The sequence below is a fragment of the Pithys albifrons genome, chromosome 4 (assembly GCF_047495875.1).
Source record: "Pithys albifrons albifrons isolate INPA30051 chromosome 4, PitAlb_v1, whole genome shotgun sequence".
NCBI lineage: Eukaryota > Metazoa > Chordata > Aves > Passeriformes > Thamnophilidae > Pithys > Pithys albifrons.
Window position 1 is genome coordinate 4,528,044 of NC_092461.1, and position 13,363 is coordinate 4,541,406.

The 13,363-nt window shown below is 41.7% G+C and overlaps 1 protein-coding gene across 1 annotated transcript in view; it reads left to right on the forward strand.

Moving 5' to 3' along the window:
* The window catches only part of ADTRP (androgen dependent TFPI regulating protein), a 31,238-nt gene extending 18,678 nt beyond the window's left edge, over positions 1-12,560 (forward strand). Inside the window, exons 4-6 of the mRNA XM_071552970.1 lie at positions 1,762-1,877; positions 5,686-5,837; positions 11,673-12,560. Of these exons, the coding sequence (XP_071409071.1) occupies positions 1,762-1,877; positions 5,686-5,837; positions 11,673-11,716 (312 nt within the window). The 3' untranslated portion in view covers positions 11,717-12,560. The remainder of the gene's footprint in view (positions 1-1,761; positions 1,878-5,685; positions 5,838-11,672) is intronic.
* Positions 12,561-13,363: the final 803 nt, after the last annotated feature.

Below are 13,363 nucleotides of genomic sequence, written 5' to 3' on the forward strand. Positions count from 1 at the left end.
GAGAACAGAAGACAACTCAATGCCAATGAGTCAGAGGAACTGGAACATCAAATCAATCTTTTTTATCTCTTTTCTCTGAAAAATGATAACTGAGGTAAAAGAGTTATTTTGATAGTAGGACAGCCAGGTATGAATAGCAGCTCCTGGGGGTGCTGGGAGGGCTGAAGGAGGACATGGAGCTTCCAGGGAGTTGTCCTTTGGCAGCAGCAGATGAAAATGGATGTCTGTCTCTTAAACAAGCAGGTAAAGACTGTTTTCATGCATTCTGTTTATAGCTCGATGTGCATTTAAAGAATTTAATATGTATTTGTGACAACTTACACTATAAATATACAGCAACAAAACCTTGACACCATACTGCCATATCAGATACTCAGCACAATTTCTGACAGAAATGTATATTGAAAGTATTAGAACCATTTCCATGGTATAAGAGGAAACTTCATACAACACAACCAGCATGTCGTGCCTTTAGGAGTAAATGCAAAAAAAATCCTTAGTTTCATGGGGTCTTCTCTGTTTAAAAGTCTATCTAGTCTATTTATCTTTCTCCGTTGCCCTCCTCCCTTGCCTCCCCCATCTACCCATGAAATTGTTTCCTTAATTAATAGGAATTTGACCAACTAAGCAGCTACAGTTGCTTGCTATGCAGTTTTCTCCTGTTGCATCTCATTGACTGTTTTTGCTGTGTTGTTCCTCAACATTGTTTAAGCCATTTCTTCTAGGCATTGCAACTTCTAATTGTTTGATTGCAACTTAAAATTGTTTGCTTGCAACTTCAAATTATTTGCTTGCACAGGGGATATTACAAAACTTTCAGTGGGGAAATTCCACCCAAAGAAATTATTTTCTGAAATTGGTACAAATAAGTCAACAAATTGAGGCATTAACATCCCAAGAGCCTCCACATTGTCCATTTAACATCGGACCCCAGCAGGCTTTCTGCTGGGCTCCCAACATCCCCACAATGAGAAGCATTCCTCTTGAAGGCAGCTCCTCACCACAAAACAGTCAGTGCTACCCAACTGTCTGCACAGTGCTGAAAATCCTCTGAACTCAGATAGTAATCATGAAAGTCCTTGAAAGTGAAGATGCTTAATATAATTGAAACTCTTGGACAATTAAAAAAAAAAAGGAGAGAGGGAAAAGAAAAACACCCTTTCCCAGCAAACTAACTCTTTTCTAACTCTTGAATAAGCTTGTTTGAAGTTCCTTCATCATTTTCAATCACAGCTAACTGAAGTCCTCTGTATGTTTACCAACCAATTTTTCAGTTTACAAAGAGAAGCACGACACACTGCAATTGCACTGGAGTAAGTAGTAAATGGCAATATATAAAATACAATAATGACTTGACTAGAACATGGAGGCTTAATGAGTTCAAGGGGCAGACTTTTGACATCCTCAAGTGCACATTACGATAGAGTTCAATACTTTTTTTTTACTCTAGTGGGAATTAACAAAACAATTATTACATTACAAAATGCCAAAGGAAAGTTCATCTATTATAAAGTAACACAGATCATCGGGCAAATCTCATTACAGTACTTTTACATCACACTAACAAGAAAATGTTTATGCTTGTTACTGCAGAGGTACTTCTTCACTATGAAAAATCTAAGTATGCACATTTTTATACAATTATACTCAGTATTGTTAAGTAACCCTTTGCTTATGGGCAGGTGCTCAAGCTTTGTGCTCAGCAATGACAGAAGGTGAGGCACTGCCATGGGTCAGTGACAGACTCCTTTTTTCCCTCAGCACACAGCTGTGTTGCCATTTGCTCTCCTGGAAATCCTTGCCTTGCCACACCGTTACCCAGCAAAGAAGAAGGGATTGATTCTATTGGGATTTGTCACTTTTCTGTATATCAGTTGGTAAGAATGATGTATTTTAAAACATTTCCTTCAAGTGATCGACTTTGTAAAACAAGGCCAAACACTGTACTTAGATCTAAGTCCCTGCTCAGGCATATGGAAGGCAGCACTCTGTTCTGTGGAGAAATCATTTAAACTTCAGCTGAGACCCATGGAAACTATTTCCAGACATAGGCAGCACTGGTTTCTTCAAACAAAATACATGTCCTGAGACCTTGTATAGTATCTCCTGCTCTTCTAGTTCCTCTTGTGGAAAAAACCCTAAATTTCCATAATCTCCAAGGTACTTTGAGTTATTCTGCTGGACTGGAATTTTTATTGCTACCAGTACCATCAAATTTACCTCCACTCACTGCCCTGTTCACTGCAAAAACACCAAATCCCAAAAGGTCTGGGGGTCATGGGAGCAGGAGAGGAGTAAAAGTCAGTGTGGTACTTGTCAGGAACACACAGACGGGTTTAGAAACTTGAGACAGAAAATTATACTCAGAGCTGGGTGAAAACTGATGGGTAGCAAGGAGGCATCTGCCCCACTGGCACCTCCCACTCCACTGGTGGACATGGCTCACATTTCCAGCAATATACCACAGTTGATCCCCAACCTGCTGGAGAATGATCTTGAGAGAATAAACTATATCTATCAGCACAATCCCCCCACCTCAGCCCATAGCCATCTGTCTACCTCCTGTGTGTGTGTTGTGCACTCCTGGAGCTGGGTTTGCATCTGCTCCTGCTAGTTGCATCCTGGCTGCTGCACCAGGGTCTGGAGGCACTGCCACTCCATATAATTATAGGCAGCTGCCAACGTTTCAAAACACTCTTAGGATGCCTGATGTTGAGACTCAGTTTGGGAAGGGGACCATATAATTTCAGGGTATGCTTTGGTATCACTTTCCAGAGCTGAGGAAACATCCAGGCCCTAGGGTGGAGGGTGCAGAACAACAGTACAACAACAAGAGGACACAGGTCAGCAGGGAAGTGAATTGTCCTCTTGCAAAGATTTCTGAGAAGTCACTGGGACTGTGAGGGAACTCATCCTTCCCACTCCTACTCACCAGTTCTCACTATCAGCTAGAAACTACCTTCAGGTCACCAAATGAAAATTTGGAATAGAAAATGAACTGCACAGATGAAACACGTGTGTGACCTGAAGCCCATCAGAGTGGCTGTGGAAGCAGGGGACTCCACTGCTACATTACACAAGCAAATTAGGAGCCAGTTATCCTAATCCAACCCAGAGCCTAATAGGATTACAACCACAGCTTCCTAAATTCCTTTTCTACGTTCTGATTTGCCCAGTTGCTTAACACCAGCTTTGTTTTGCTTGTCTTCTGACAACATTTGGGTTTTACTGTCTTTGAGACCAGACTGCTCTTCCAACAACTAGGGCAGACACATGTGCTATGCTTTCCCCTAAAGTCTCTATCAGCAGAGCAATTTCACCCCTCAGGGGACACAACTCATATCAGGACCTGAATCCACACCAAAGGATGAGGATGAGCATCAACACATTTGAGCCCTACCAGTATCTTCTTTGAGTTGGCACTGCATAGTGCTGCCAGGGTCCTGAGTGGAAGGTGTTCCCTTAGACTGATTGGCCCCGTGTCCCAGGGCCCTGATGACTGGATAAAAATATTAGGATTCCAATATTGTTCTTGAGTCAGCAAGGAACCTCCTGCCTGCTTTCTTTTGGCCTCCTCATTTTGGTTCTCTGCAACCAAAGACAACAACTTTCAACTGAGAGAAACGTTTTCCAGTCTGGGCACCAAATTCTTAACACACGTACCTATTTTACTTTGGTGCTGCAACCTGGTGATTTAATAACCCCATTTAGGCACTGTATGTTTCACAAGCAACAGAGTCCTTCCTAAAAGCCTCTCCTTGAACTGTCACTGCCATTGCTGCAGTGTCAATGGACTGAGAGCTGGCTGGTCCCTGCAAGGCAGCAGAGAACCTGAGCAGTCAGGGCTGCCTTACACCAGATACCTGCCCCTGAGCAGGGCTTCTCTGCAGCTCTGAATACCCTGCATGGTCTTTTATTTGGGTTTGAAAACACAGGTTGGGGTGCTTTGTATGAGACACATCAGCTGCCCAAATTGCATCAAGATAATCTAGTTCCTCATTATATAAAATAATGGCACTTTTCACTCTCTGTTTTATTGTTTGAGACACAATATGGAAAGAATAGTCCTGTGCAGTGAAGAACACGTGCTGACAATTGTACAGGCTCCAGTTAGCACCTGGTCTTCAGTATTTCTGCTCAGCCTCTAAGTGGCCTTTTGGACAGGTTTGTTTTGAGGTTTGTTTTTTTTTTTTTTAATGACTTAGATGTTTCACAGCCCTTGTTGTTTGATGAAAGAACCTTGAATCATGAAAATGAGTCTCTACATTTAAACACTTCCATGCTCAGTCCAGACTGCTCCACTACCTATCCTTCCATTTTTCTTCTCTATTCCTTAGGTGAGGATTAATAGATCTCAATTTATAGGCAAGGTAAAAATCCCCCTTTTTTATGCCCCACTCTTTCCTTCTCTAACTAGAGTGAGGAAGAATCATCATTTCAAACTTTTTTTTCACCCTTAGCATTCTCCCATTGCCGTGACATCATTTCAGGATAGTGGGGCAGCCACCAGTTTGTCACTTCTCTCTGAGGTATGATGCTCAGTGTGAGATAGCACAGCTGGTTGCCATCAGAAAGAATGGGATTGCATTCCCATGTTAGCACTGAGGGTAGAAATTATGGCATTTTCCTTAACTGTGTGCTTTGCTGTGTTTTATTTTAAATCAAGAATTAAACCTCTTAGGACCTTTTGGACTGAGAGGTTTGTTTTAGGGGAGTGCTGCCCATTGTTGGAATGGTGCAGCCTCACAAAAGCCACTGGAGACCTGCCCTATTTCTTATATTCTTTACATATTTAATACAAATATAAATAATTTTATTCACAAGAAATGTATTTTTTCCTATATTTAATGTATAAAGACCACTTTTACATTCTTAAGTTCAGGCATTCCCTACCAACCACTTTTATGAGCCATAAACAATGAAAATAGTATCAGTGAACTGACAGGCACTACAACATGTTTTCTGAGAGAAGGAAAAGGCAGAAAGAGAGGGCCTGAGTAGAGGAAAAGAAGCCCTATAAAGCAGGCATATTTATTCTCTTCCTTTTCCTTCTTTTTCAAACCATGCTTTGCAAACAGTTCTGGCAGAAAGGAGTGTAGCAGCTACATGTTTCCTACCTACCCATTCCTCCTCTCTTCCTCCTCTTAGCCTAAGAGAAAAGATGCTGGAGAACTCCCCTTGCCCTGTTATCTCCTGAAAACTTCTTTCCACTCCTCAAAGCACTGGTCAACAGCAGCAGGACTGATACAGGGAGAAACAGAACTGTGTCTCCACAGACCCTTGAGATCTGGATAGGGACTGAAAAGCTGTTGTAACTAGAGAGCAAACATATGTGAGAGTTTATTTGAATAAACTTCACTTAGCATAGCCAAGTGCACATCCCCGTTCCTGAGCATTTTGCTATTTTAGTGCTATTTTACTGCTGTTAATAGCCAATGCCATCAGAGTGACAGCAGAACATTGTGTGCATTTCAACCTGTGCTCAACCCCATCTAATTTATCCTGGCTCAAGTGTGCTTCACAGCAAATGGCCCCAGTGCCAAGGAGATGTATCGACAGCTCAGCTAATTTGCTCTGTATCAAGACTGTTTTGATAACTTGGCCTTTCAGGAGTTAGAAATTGTGAAGTGGTTCTTCTAATTGAATGATCCTAACCAAAGGTAATTTCTCTCCTTCCTTGCCTAGGGTCCTGTGGATTTATTCTGTAACAGGAGAGTGGGTGTATCCTCTCTTTGCTCTGTTCAGCCCATCTGGGCTAGCAGCCTTTTTTGCCGGTAGCCTCGTGGTCGTCATCTCCTTCTACAACTTTGGAGAGTTCCTGAACCGTATGATATGGGGTCAGTCTGAGGTTTTTTATTCCTTCTATCCATATGAAAAAAAAATCTACAGTGAATTGCTGTGATTGCCTGGGCAGGCAGGAAGAGAAAGGGGGCATTAGTACACTGTGGGTGGGGGGTGATGGCATTTGGGTGCCAGGTCCTACACACTTACTACCAAAGGGAGAACAAACTGGAGCAGGGATCCCAACCCTACCAGACAAAAGGCCTCACTGGTTTTGAATTCCTACTCAAAGAAGGGTCCAGAGAAGCCACATCTCCCAGGCTAAAACTCTTATGCCCACACCACGTGGTGTTTGTCAGAATAGGGACCAGCACTGTTTGCTGACAATTTACAGGAATACATCAATGTGTCCAAGGGAAAGCATCGTGGCACCAGCTCCATGGGTAAAACAGCACTTTAGGAAGTTTTACAAAGTCTTGAGAATTTCTCCCTTCTGCTTTGGTAGTGATTTAAAAAAAATGAAAGGCAGATCATGGACAAACGGGCATTTGGGTTAAAAAAAAGTAGTTTAGGAGGACACATTCAACAGCTGGAGGGAAGAAGGAAGAGAGGAAGAACCTTTGGGGGTTTGGCATGGGATATTATCATCATTATTATTGTTATTGTTATCGTTATCCCTTCTGGTTCCCTCTTTCTTTTTTCATTCAAGATTAAGTTTTTGAGGATGAAAGTGTTTCTGTCAGGAAAACGTGTGTATTTTATTTAGGACAAATGTGTGAACATTTGCAATTTTTTAAACTAGCTTTCTGATGAAAGAAAAAACTCTGCAATAACACCTCTGAAAATAAATAAGACAACCTCCCTCTGTTCTCTGGGAACATTTGATGCCTGATCTGTTTTGCAAAGTCTCACATGCCTGTCAAGCCAAAGTAGAGTGTCTGTAGCTCGTCTCTCACCATCCCTACAAGCAGCATCCCCACTCACCTACCTAAAAGCAGCAGATTGACTTTCAAATGTGCTGAGTAACCAACCTCATACCTTTGCAAATAAGATGCTTGCTCTGCATGTCCACGTCTGGAAATTTTGGCTGCTTTCTCTTCTGCATAAACAGGCTACGAGATGAGGATTGCTCATAAATGGAAACAGACCTGCAGCCTTTCTGAACTAGAAAGAGGTATCACATAAATAGTAACTATTACTAATCAAAGACCACATAATCACTACCAGACAGTATAATTCTTTATATATCTGATACATTCAGGAATCAGATTATTTTTATCTCAGAGTACACATTACTAATTTCAGGCCTACAGTATGCCTGATGCATGCATTGGAGACAATCAGAATTAAAATAATTTGATTTCTAAAGTGTTAATTGATTGGGCAAAAAGTCATGCCAAGCAGAGATCAAATTAACTGCAAACCCACATTTTGAACAGCAGACTAAAGAAACTGGGGCAAGCACCCAACTGTTCTGTGCACACAGACTGAAAAGCACCCCCAGTTGTGGTAGCATGAATATAATCCCAGAGTATATATATAAATATGGCATACATGATGTTCTCCACTGATATCTGGAGGCCTCTTGTGTGTGGTGGGTCTACCTCTCCATGCATATTAGATATTTTTCAAAGCAGCCACAAAATCCTGGCCTTAACAATTACATGGTGCTTTCATCCACGTGCAAGACACTCCCCTTGAGTTACAGTTCCCCCTGTCAGTGCAAAGTCTTTTTCCTAACTCATTTCCCAGCTGTGTGCACCCAAGAGAAGAGTAGGACTTTCTTAAGCTGGTATCAATAACAAGGTCCCCATAAGCAATGAAATACAGCCACAGGGAAGATATTCCAAGTCTCAGTGTGCCAAATTCTTAATATGTTCCTGACTGAGACAAATCTTCGGCTCAGCACTGCCAGAGTAAAAAGAGCTGCAAACTGAAGGAAAATGCAATTTCAACATACCTTTATTCCTCCAGCAAAAATGGCTTTTTCATCCTACTCTTTCCTGTCTCCCGTTCCCATCACAATAAGGCAGATGAAGCAGCTAAAATGACCCTGCAGAAAAAAAACCCAAACAAAAACTAAAAGCAAAAACCAACCCACATGTACAAAGTCAAACTATCTGTGGTGGTAGAGGACAGACCTCTTCATCTTTCCATACTCTCCACTCTGTCCACCTCCCCCTGCTGAAGAAAAAGTACATAGAAGGGCACTTTTGATCTCTTTTGCTTCCTGCTCAGGCCCCCAAAGGCACAGTTGGGGTTACACAGTAATGCAATTATCCACTGGGCTCCTACAGCCACATCTGAAAACACCTTCTCCAGTAACACCTGGAGCCACCAAGCAATTAGACCTGATGCTGGTGGGATCTGATGAGACAAAGAGCCCTGCCTGGGCTGCTGGCACCAGGGTTCTCCCCAAAGGAAAAAATTCCAGGGCTGTAGCTTCTTTTTGTTTCTTTCCCACTTGAAGGAAGAACAGTTGCTGAGTTTGTGCCCAGATGTGTTTATTCAAAGGTGCAAGAAATAATTAACAAATAACTCCACCAGAGTGGCAAACCTGGTTTCCTGCTGGACTTGCATCCTGTGGCAGACTGTGGGCTGCAAATGAAACTTGTCCCACAGCATCCCATGTTTCATATGGGCTCTTCCCCATTCCATTATAACTCCAGGCTACTATTACTTTTCTTAGAACCAGCTACATAAATACTTACTCTTTTTCACACTTAGTTCCAACTTATTCCAAAGACTACAGATGGCAGCTTTCAGCTTCAAGCAAGTAATTGTTAAAACTAAGTCCTGTGCTTGACCAAAAAGATGCAGTATCACTTCTGAGAGCTGGAAAATCCAGGCTGTAGAGTAATATAACCTTGTTTTTCCTTTTCAGGACAACCAAAAGATGCCAGACTTTAAATTCATTTTATTATTTGTAGACAAACTGCTTCGTACAGTACTGGAGGTTTTAAAAATGTATTATCTCTCATGTGCCTCTCCCTCCCCTTGCACAGTTGGATTGGTGGTAACTAAGGCAACCCAGCTGCACAGCCTGAGAGGCACAGAAAATAGTACCAGTAATGACTTCTTTTTGTTTTAAATCCCAGAGTTTCTAGAGTACAAGACAATGTTGAGCAATACAGAAACTCCAAAGAGGATAATTTGAAACAATAAGCTGATTCTTTTACTGCCATAAATTTACCTCAGCCAAGAATTTGGCTGCAGGGTCTGAGTACCAAAGATGAACCATGTGATAGCTTCTCCCATTCCCAGTGGGTGGAAAACATCACAAAGGCAACTGATCTCATGTTCCTTTGACCAGTCAAGCTAGAATCCTCAAAAATAAAGCAAAGCAAAAGCAGTGTTCCCTTAGGTTTTGCTCTTGTTGAAACAACCAGATCCTTGGGAGAAATTTTGATCAAAGTTCCCCACATCAGACAGAGCAACATTTCAGCTGAGGTTTTCTCTCTGGAACCAGCAGTTGAAGATGGAGCATGTTCATTTGTCTTCCAACACATCTGAAAAAATATTCCAAAACAACATTCATCAGCTGCTTCCTTTAAATCCTTTGAAATTTAGGTGGAGAGGAGCTGTAGTTAGCAGCTATAGCTAGCAACAGCTACCTGCTCCAGCAGTGATTGAAAGGCCTCCTGAAGGACACCAGGCAAACCCCTTCCAAGATTTTACAGCCACAAGGCCTCCACTGAGTCCAGAGAAATGCTCACTCCCAGGTGGTGAAACTGTCCTTTGGGAAGGGCAGAAAGGAAGGGAATGAAGCTGTGTCAGAGTGGGCAGCAGCTCCAACAGACCCACCTGGATGTCTGCAGCATTCCAGAAGGGAAAGCTTTGGCCAGCAACTGGCTAAGGAACAGCAGCAATGGCAAAACCAAAATTAAAGGTATTACAAAGCAAGAGATAAGGCAGCACGGCAAGAATAAGCTACTGCACCCAGGAAAAAAGAAAAGTTTTGGTGGAGTAACTTTCTCGTGCTCAGTGCACAGGTGGATGTGCTCCTCCTGATCTTCTATGAGCTCTTGAACATCTTGGGAAGACATTGTTGAAATGTATTTATCTTAGGCTGAACTAAAGTTAGACAGCAATTTACTCTTTAGCCTGTTTTCCCTCTTCTTTTTTTTTTTTGAGTACTTTTGCATTAAATACATTTTCCAGAAACATCTGACATGTTTTAACAACTGATTATTTTCTCTGAGTTTTATTTTTGTATTGATGTGCTCTTGAGACCAAGTTTCCTTAATACCCTGTAGCCAGATATTGGGAAATCCAGCCCATGTGGCAGAGCACAAATCTCTGCAACAAAAAGCAATACTGTAATAAAATTAAATTCTTGATGCTCTCCTTCTTCTGAGCAGCTCTTGAGATTGCAGAAACCCAAATGGCAAATACAGGGATGCAAAGGGCAAGTGTGTGGGGTATGAAGTTGTGCTGCCAACGTCGTGGTACATGTTTATGAACAAGAGGTTTTGTATGCGTGTGTAAAATGCTGATGTTCTGCAGGTAGTTATCACCCCAAACACAGGTTATAACCTTAGTTATTGCAGCATCTAGGAGAGATTCTTAAACTGAGACCCCTTTCCAAAAGATATCTTCATTTTTTTTATCATCCCTTTAAAAAAAAAAGAATAAGGGTCCAGGGTCCATTTATTCCTTTCAGTGAAAAAATAGTGTTTATATCTGTAATTTCACTATATTGCTGGTGATGAATGGAACTCAGTTTTAAGAGGATTTAAATCCCAGGGTTTGGAAATATGGGTATTAACTTTTGTCTCATCCATTTGTCCTAGTTGTGCCACAAATTTGTGATGGCATATTTATATCCTTCATATTTGTCACTCCTCCAGGCTGCAGTTTACCCTCCGGTAGAGACAACTGATGTTTTAAAGGGAATCTGCACTGTCTGTTACACTCCCTGCTCTTGGTGATAAGTTTATCTGATGATCCACTGGAGGCAGACCAGATCAGAAGCTCTGGCAACCCAGGGCTTATGATTTCATCAGTGGAGGCCAGACACTAACAGGTGCTGGCTAACATGCTGGCCTTGGCTTAACAGGCTATTTTTTTTTTCCTTTGTGGTTTGGATTTTTTTTCCTCCTCCATATTTGAATTATCTGTTTGGTCAGTACAAAATACAGGATCATTTGGGAAGGAATAAGTGCCAGGATTCTGTTCCATATCAGGGCAGTTGCCAAAAGCTATGCAGGCAATAGAGAAATAAAGTACAGCAATTAGCATTTCAGAGCCTCAGAGGTCCATGGACAAGGAAAGAATATTTAAAATAGTTTCCTGTGAGTGAATGATCATCATCAGGGAAGAAGAGAGGCTGAGATGGGGTTAGGTAAGGTACTCAAATACGTTTGATTATTGCCACGTTGGGTGCCCCACAATAGCACAACTGGTCTCTAACTGGTGCTTCAGAAATCTGTGGGATTGCAGAAGGTCCTGAGCTGTCCTGACCAACCATGTGAGGATTCTCCAGATATCCCAGGTGCAGGCATTAATCATCTGCTGCTTTTCCAGTCAAGCTTTGTTTTTAAAGCTTTTCACATACTCTTAGCCCAAGCTTAGGTTTGTTTGGTGGCACATACTTTCTCCCACTGGCAAAGGACAATTATTCTCAATGGATGTGGCCCATGATAGATTTCAAATCATTCCTCAGTAGCTGAGTAATCTGTCACTTGCTGGGGACATCCCAGGCTCATTTGACTTCTTTAGCATTAGCAGCTGCTCCAAGTCATGCACTCATAGTTTACTCCCACTCCCAGATGGGTAGAGTTCTCCAGGGATGTTGGGAGCCTGGGACCAGGTTCACATTCTCCTCCTAACAGGATTTCCCCTACTGTGTCCCTCCCTGCCCTAATAACATCTTCTCTGTGTCCAAACAGGAGATTCAATAGTAATACTGGACCACAAGTGGAAAGGCAAGTGAATCCTCTTCTTGAAGCCAAACAATCTCTCCATGAGTGCTGAAGCCATGAAGTAGAGGAAAATAAATGCAGCTGCAATAAATCCTTTCTCCAATGCATTGCAGCTTCTGGTGAAGCCGTTATGACATCAGACATATGGGAAACTGGTGGAAAATATGAAATGTTTGCCTGTTACATGATAACTCTAAAACTGCTATGAATAAGAAAATGGTGTTCATCTGTTTACACAGATTTCTCATCTCTTGCACAATGTACGTGAGGATGTGTCCATGGTTAAAACTCCTCACTGGTAAATGCACTCCCTCATGAGCTTGGCACTGGCTCTGTGAAAGACCTGTGAATGCAAGCCAGCTCTTGTTTGGATTGCCCTTCATCAAGTCTGGAAAAAATTAAGAGGAGAGATAATTTTAACAGTGCTGTGACTTCCAAGCTAGCTAGATAACAAATTGGGCTAACAAGGACTGTAATTAGAAATGTCTGCTCAGAAAGTTCACCATGAAGCCAAGTTCTTCTAACGAGAAACTTTCTGTAATATTAATATGCTTAATATCTCCCCTCCATTCTAACATGAGATCTGAAGGCAGCACTTTCTTCCTTTTTCTTGGTTTCAGTTAATCTCACAGCAAAAGTAACCTAATTATACTGACTCTATGATTGCTTTGACAGAAAGCATGTTGATTTAAAGCACTGTTTAACATAAAGCTGCCTGCCATATAATTACACTCCATTCACATGTTTACTAATCTTCCTCAATACAGCTGATTTCTGTTATTAGCCTCAACATTTTGTTAACATCTAAAACACTGGAGATCTGCTTTGCAAACTCCAATAAACAGGCAAAACCGACAGCAGCGTAAGTGTTCCTTAATGGTCATCGTGGAAAAGAAAAATCTCTGTTATTATTCCTGCATTTAAAGAGGATTTGAAACTAGTTGCATTACTTAAATATCTAACTCCATTCTCGCTGCCAAAGCCCTTGCTTAGAGCTACTGTGCACGCAGTTCACTGGGGTGTTATTTTCATCTTTCAAGCGCTGCTGGAGCTTAGCAAAAACGAAACACATTGTAAGCTGCCTGTGAGCAATAAAAGGATAATGTGTATACATAAGATTGTTCTTCTCATATGCTAAGCACCTGATAAAAATTCTAATCTGGGAAGTTAACATAGGCCTAGGCTGTAAACTAAGTTAACTCAATGAAAGACGTGCATGCCTACAGTAATTCACAGTTTATTGAGATAACTGGCTCTAGCTATCTCTGCAAGGGGAATGCAAGCAGTTAAACATCCTCCCACACAAATGCATCCCTCCCTCTTCTTCTGTTGAAGCTAAAGGAGAACATGGAAAGATTTCAGCTGAAGATGCTGGTCAAAGTAAATAGGTTGGAGAGAGAGATGAAAAAATATGAGGGGAATTAGGGACGAAGAGAAAGGTAAGGAGACTTCCTGTACAGGTTTGTTAGGTATTTCTCTCTCTTTTTTAATTTTTTTTTTTTTATTTTGCACTGAGTGTCCAGTAAAAACATTTCAAATGTCAGAAACTCAAAAACAAAAATCTGGGGCCAGGACAGAAGGAAAGGTCTTTCCACTTCTCATCAGAAGAGCTGAATGGCAGATCTCACCCTCAGCTCCTGCTCCCAGCAGGGGTACCT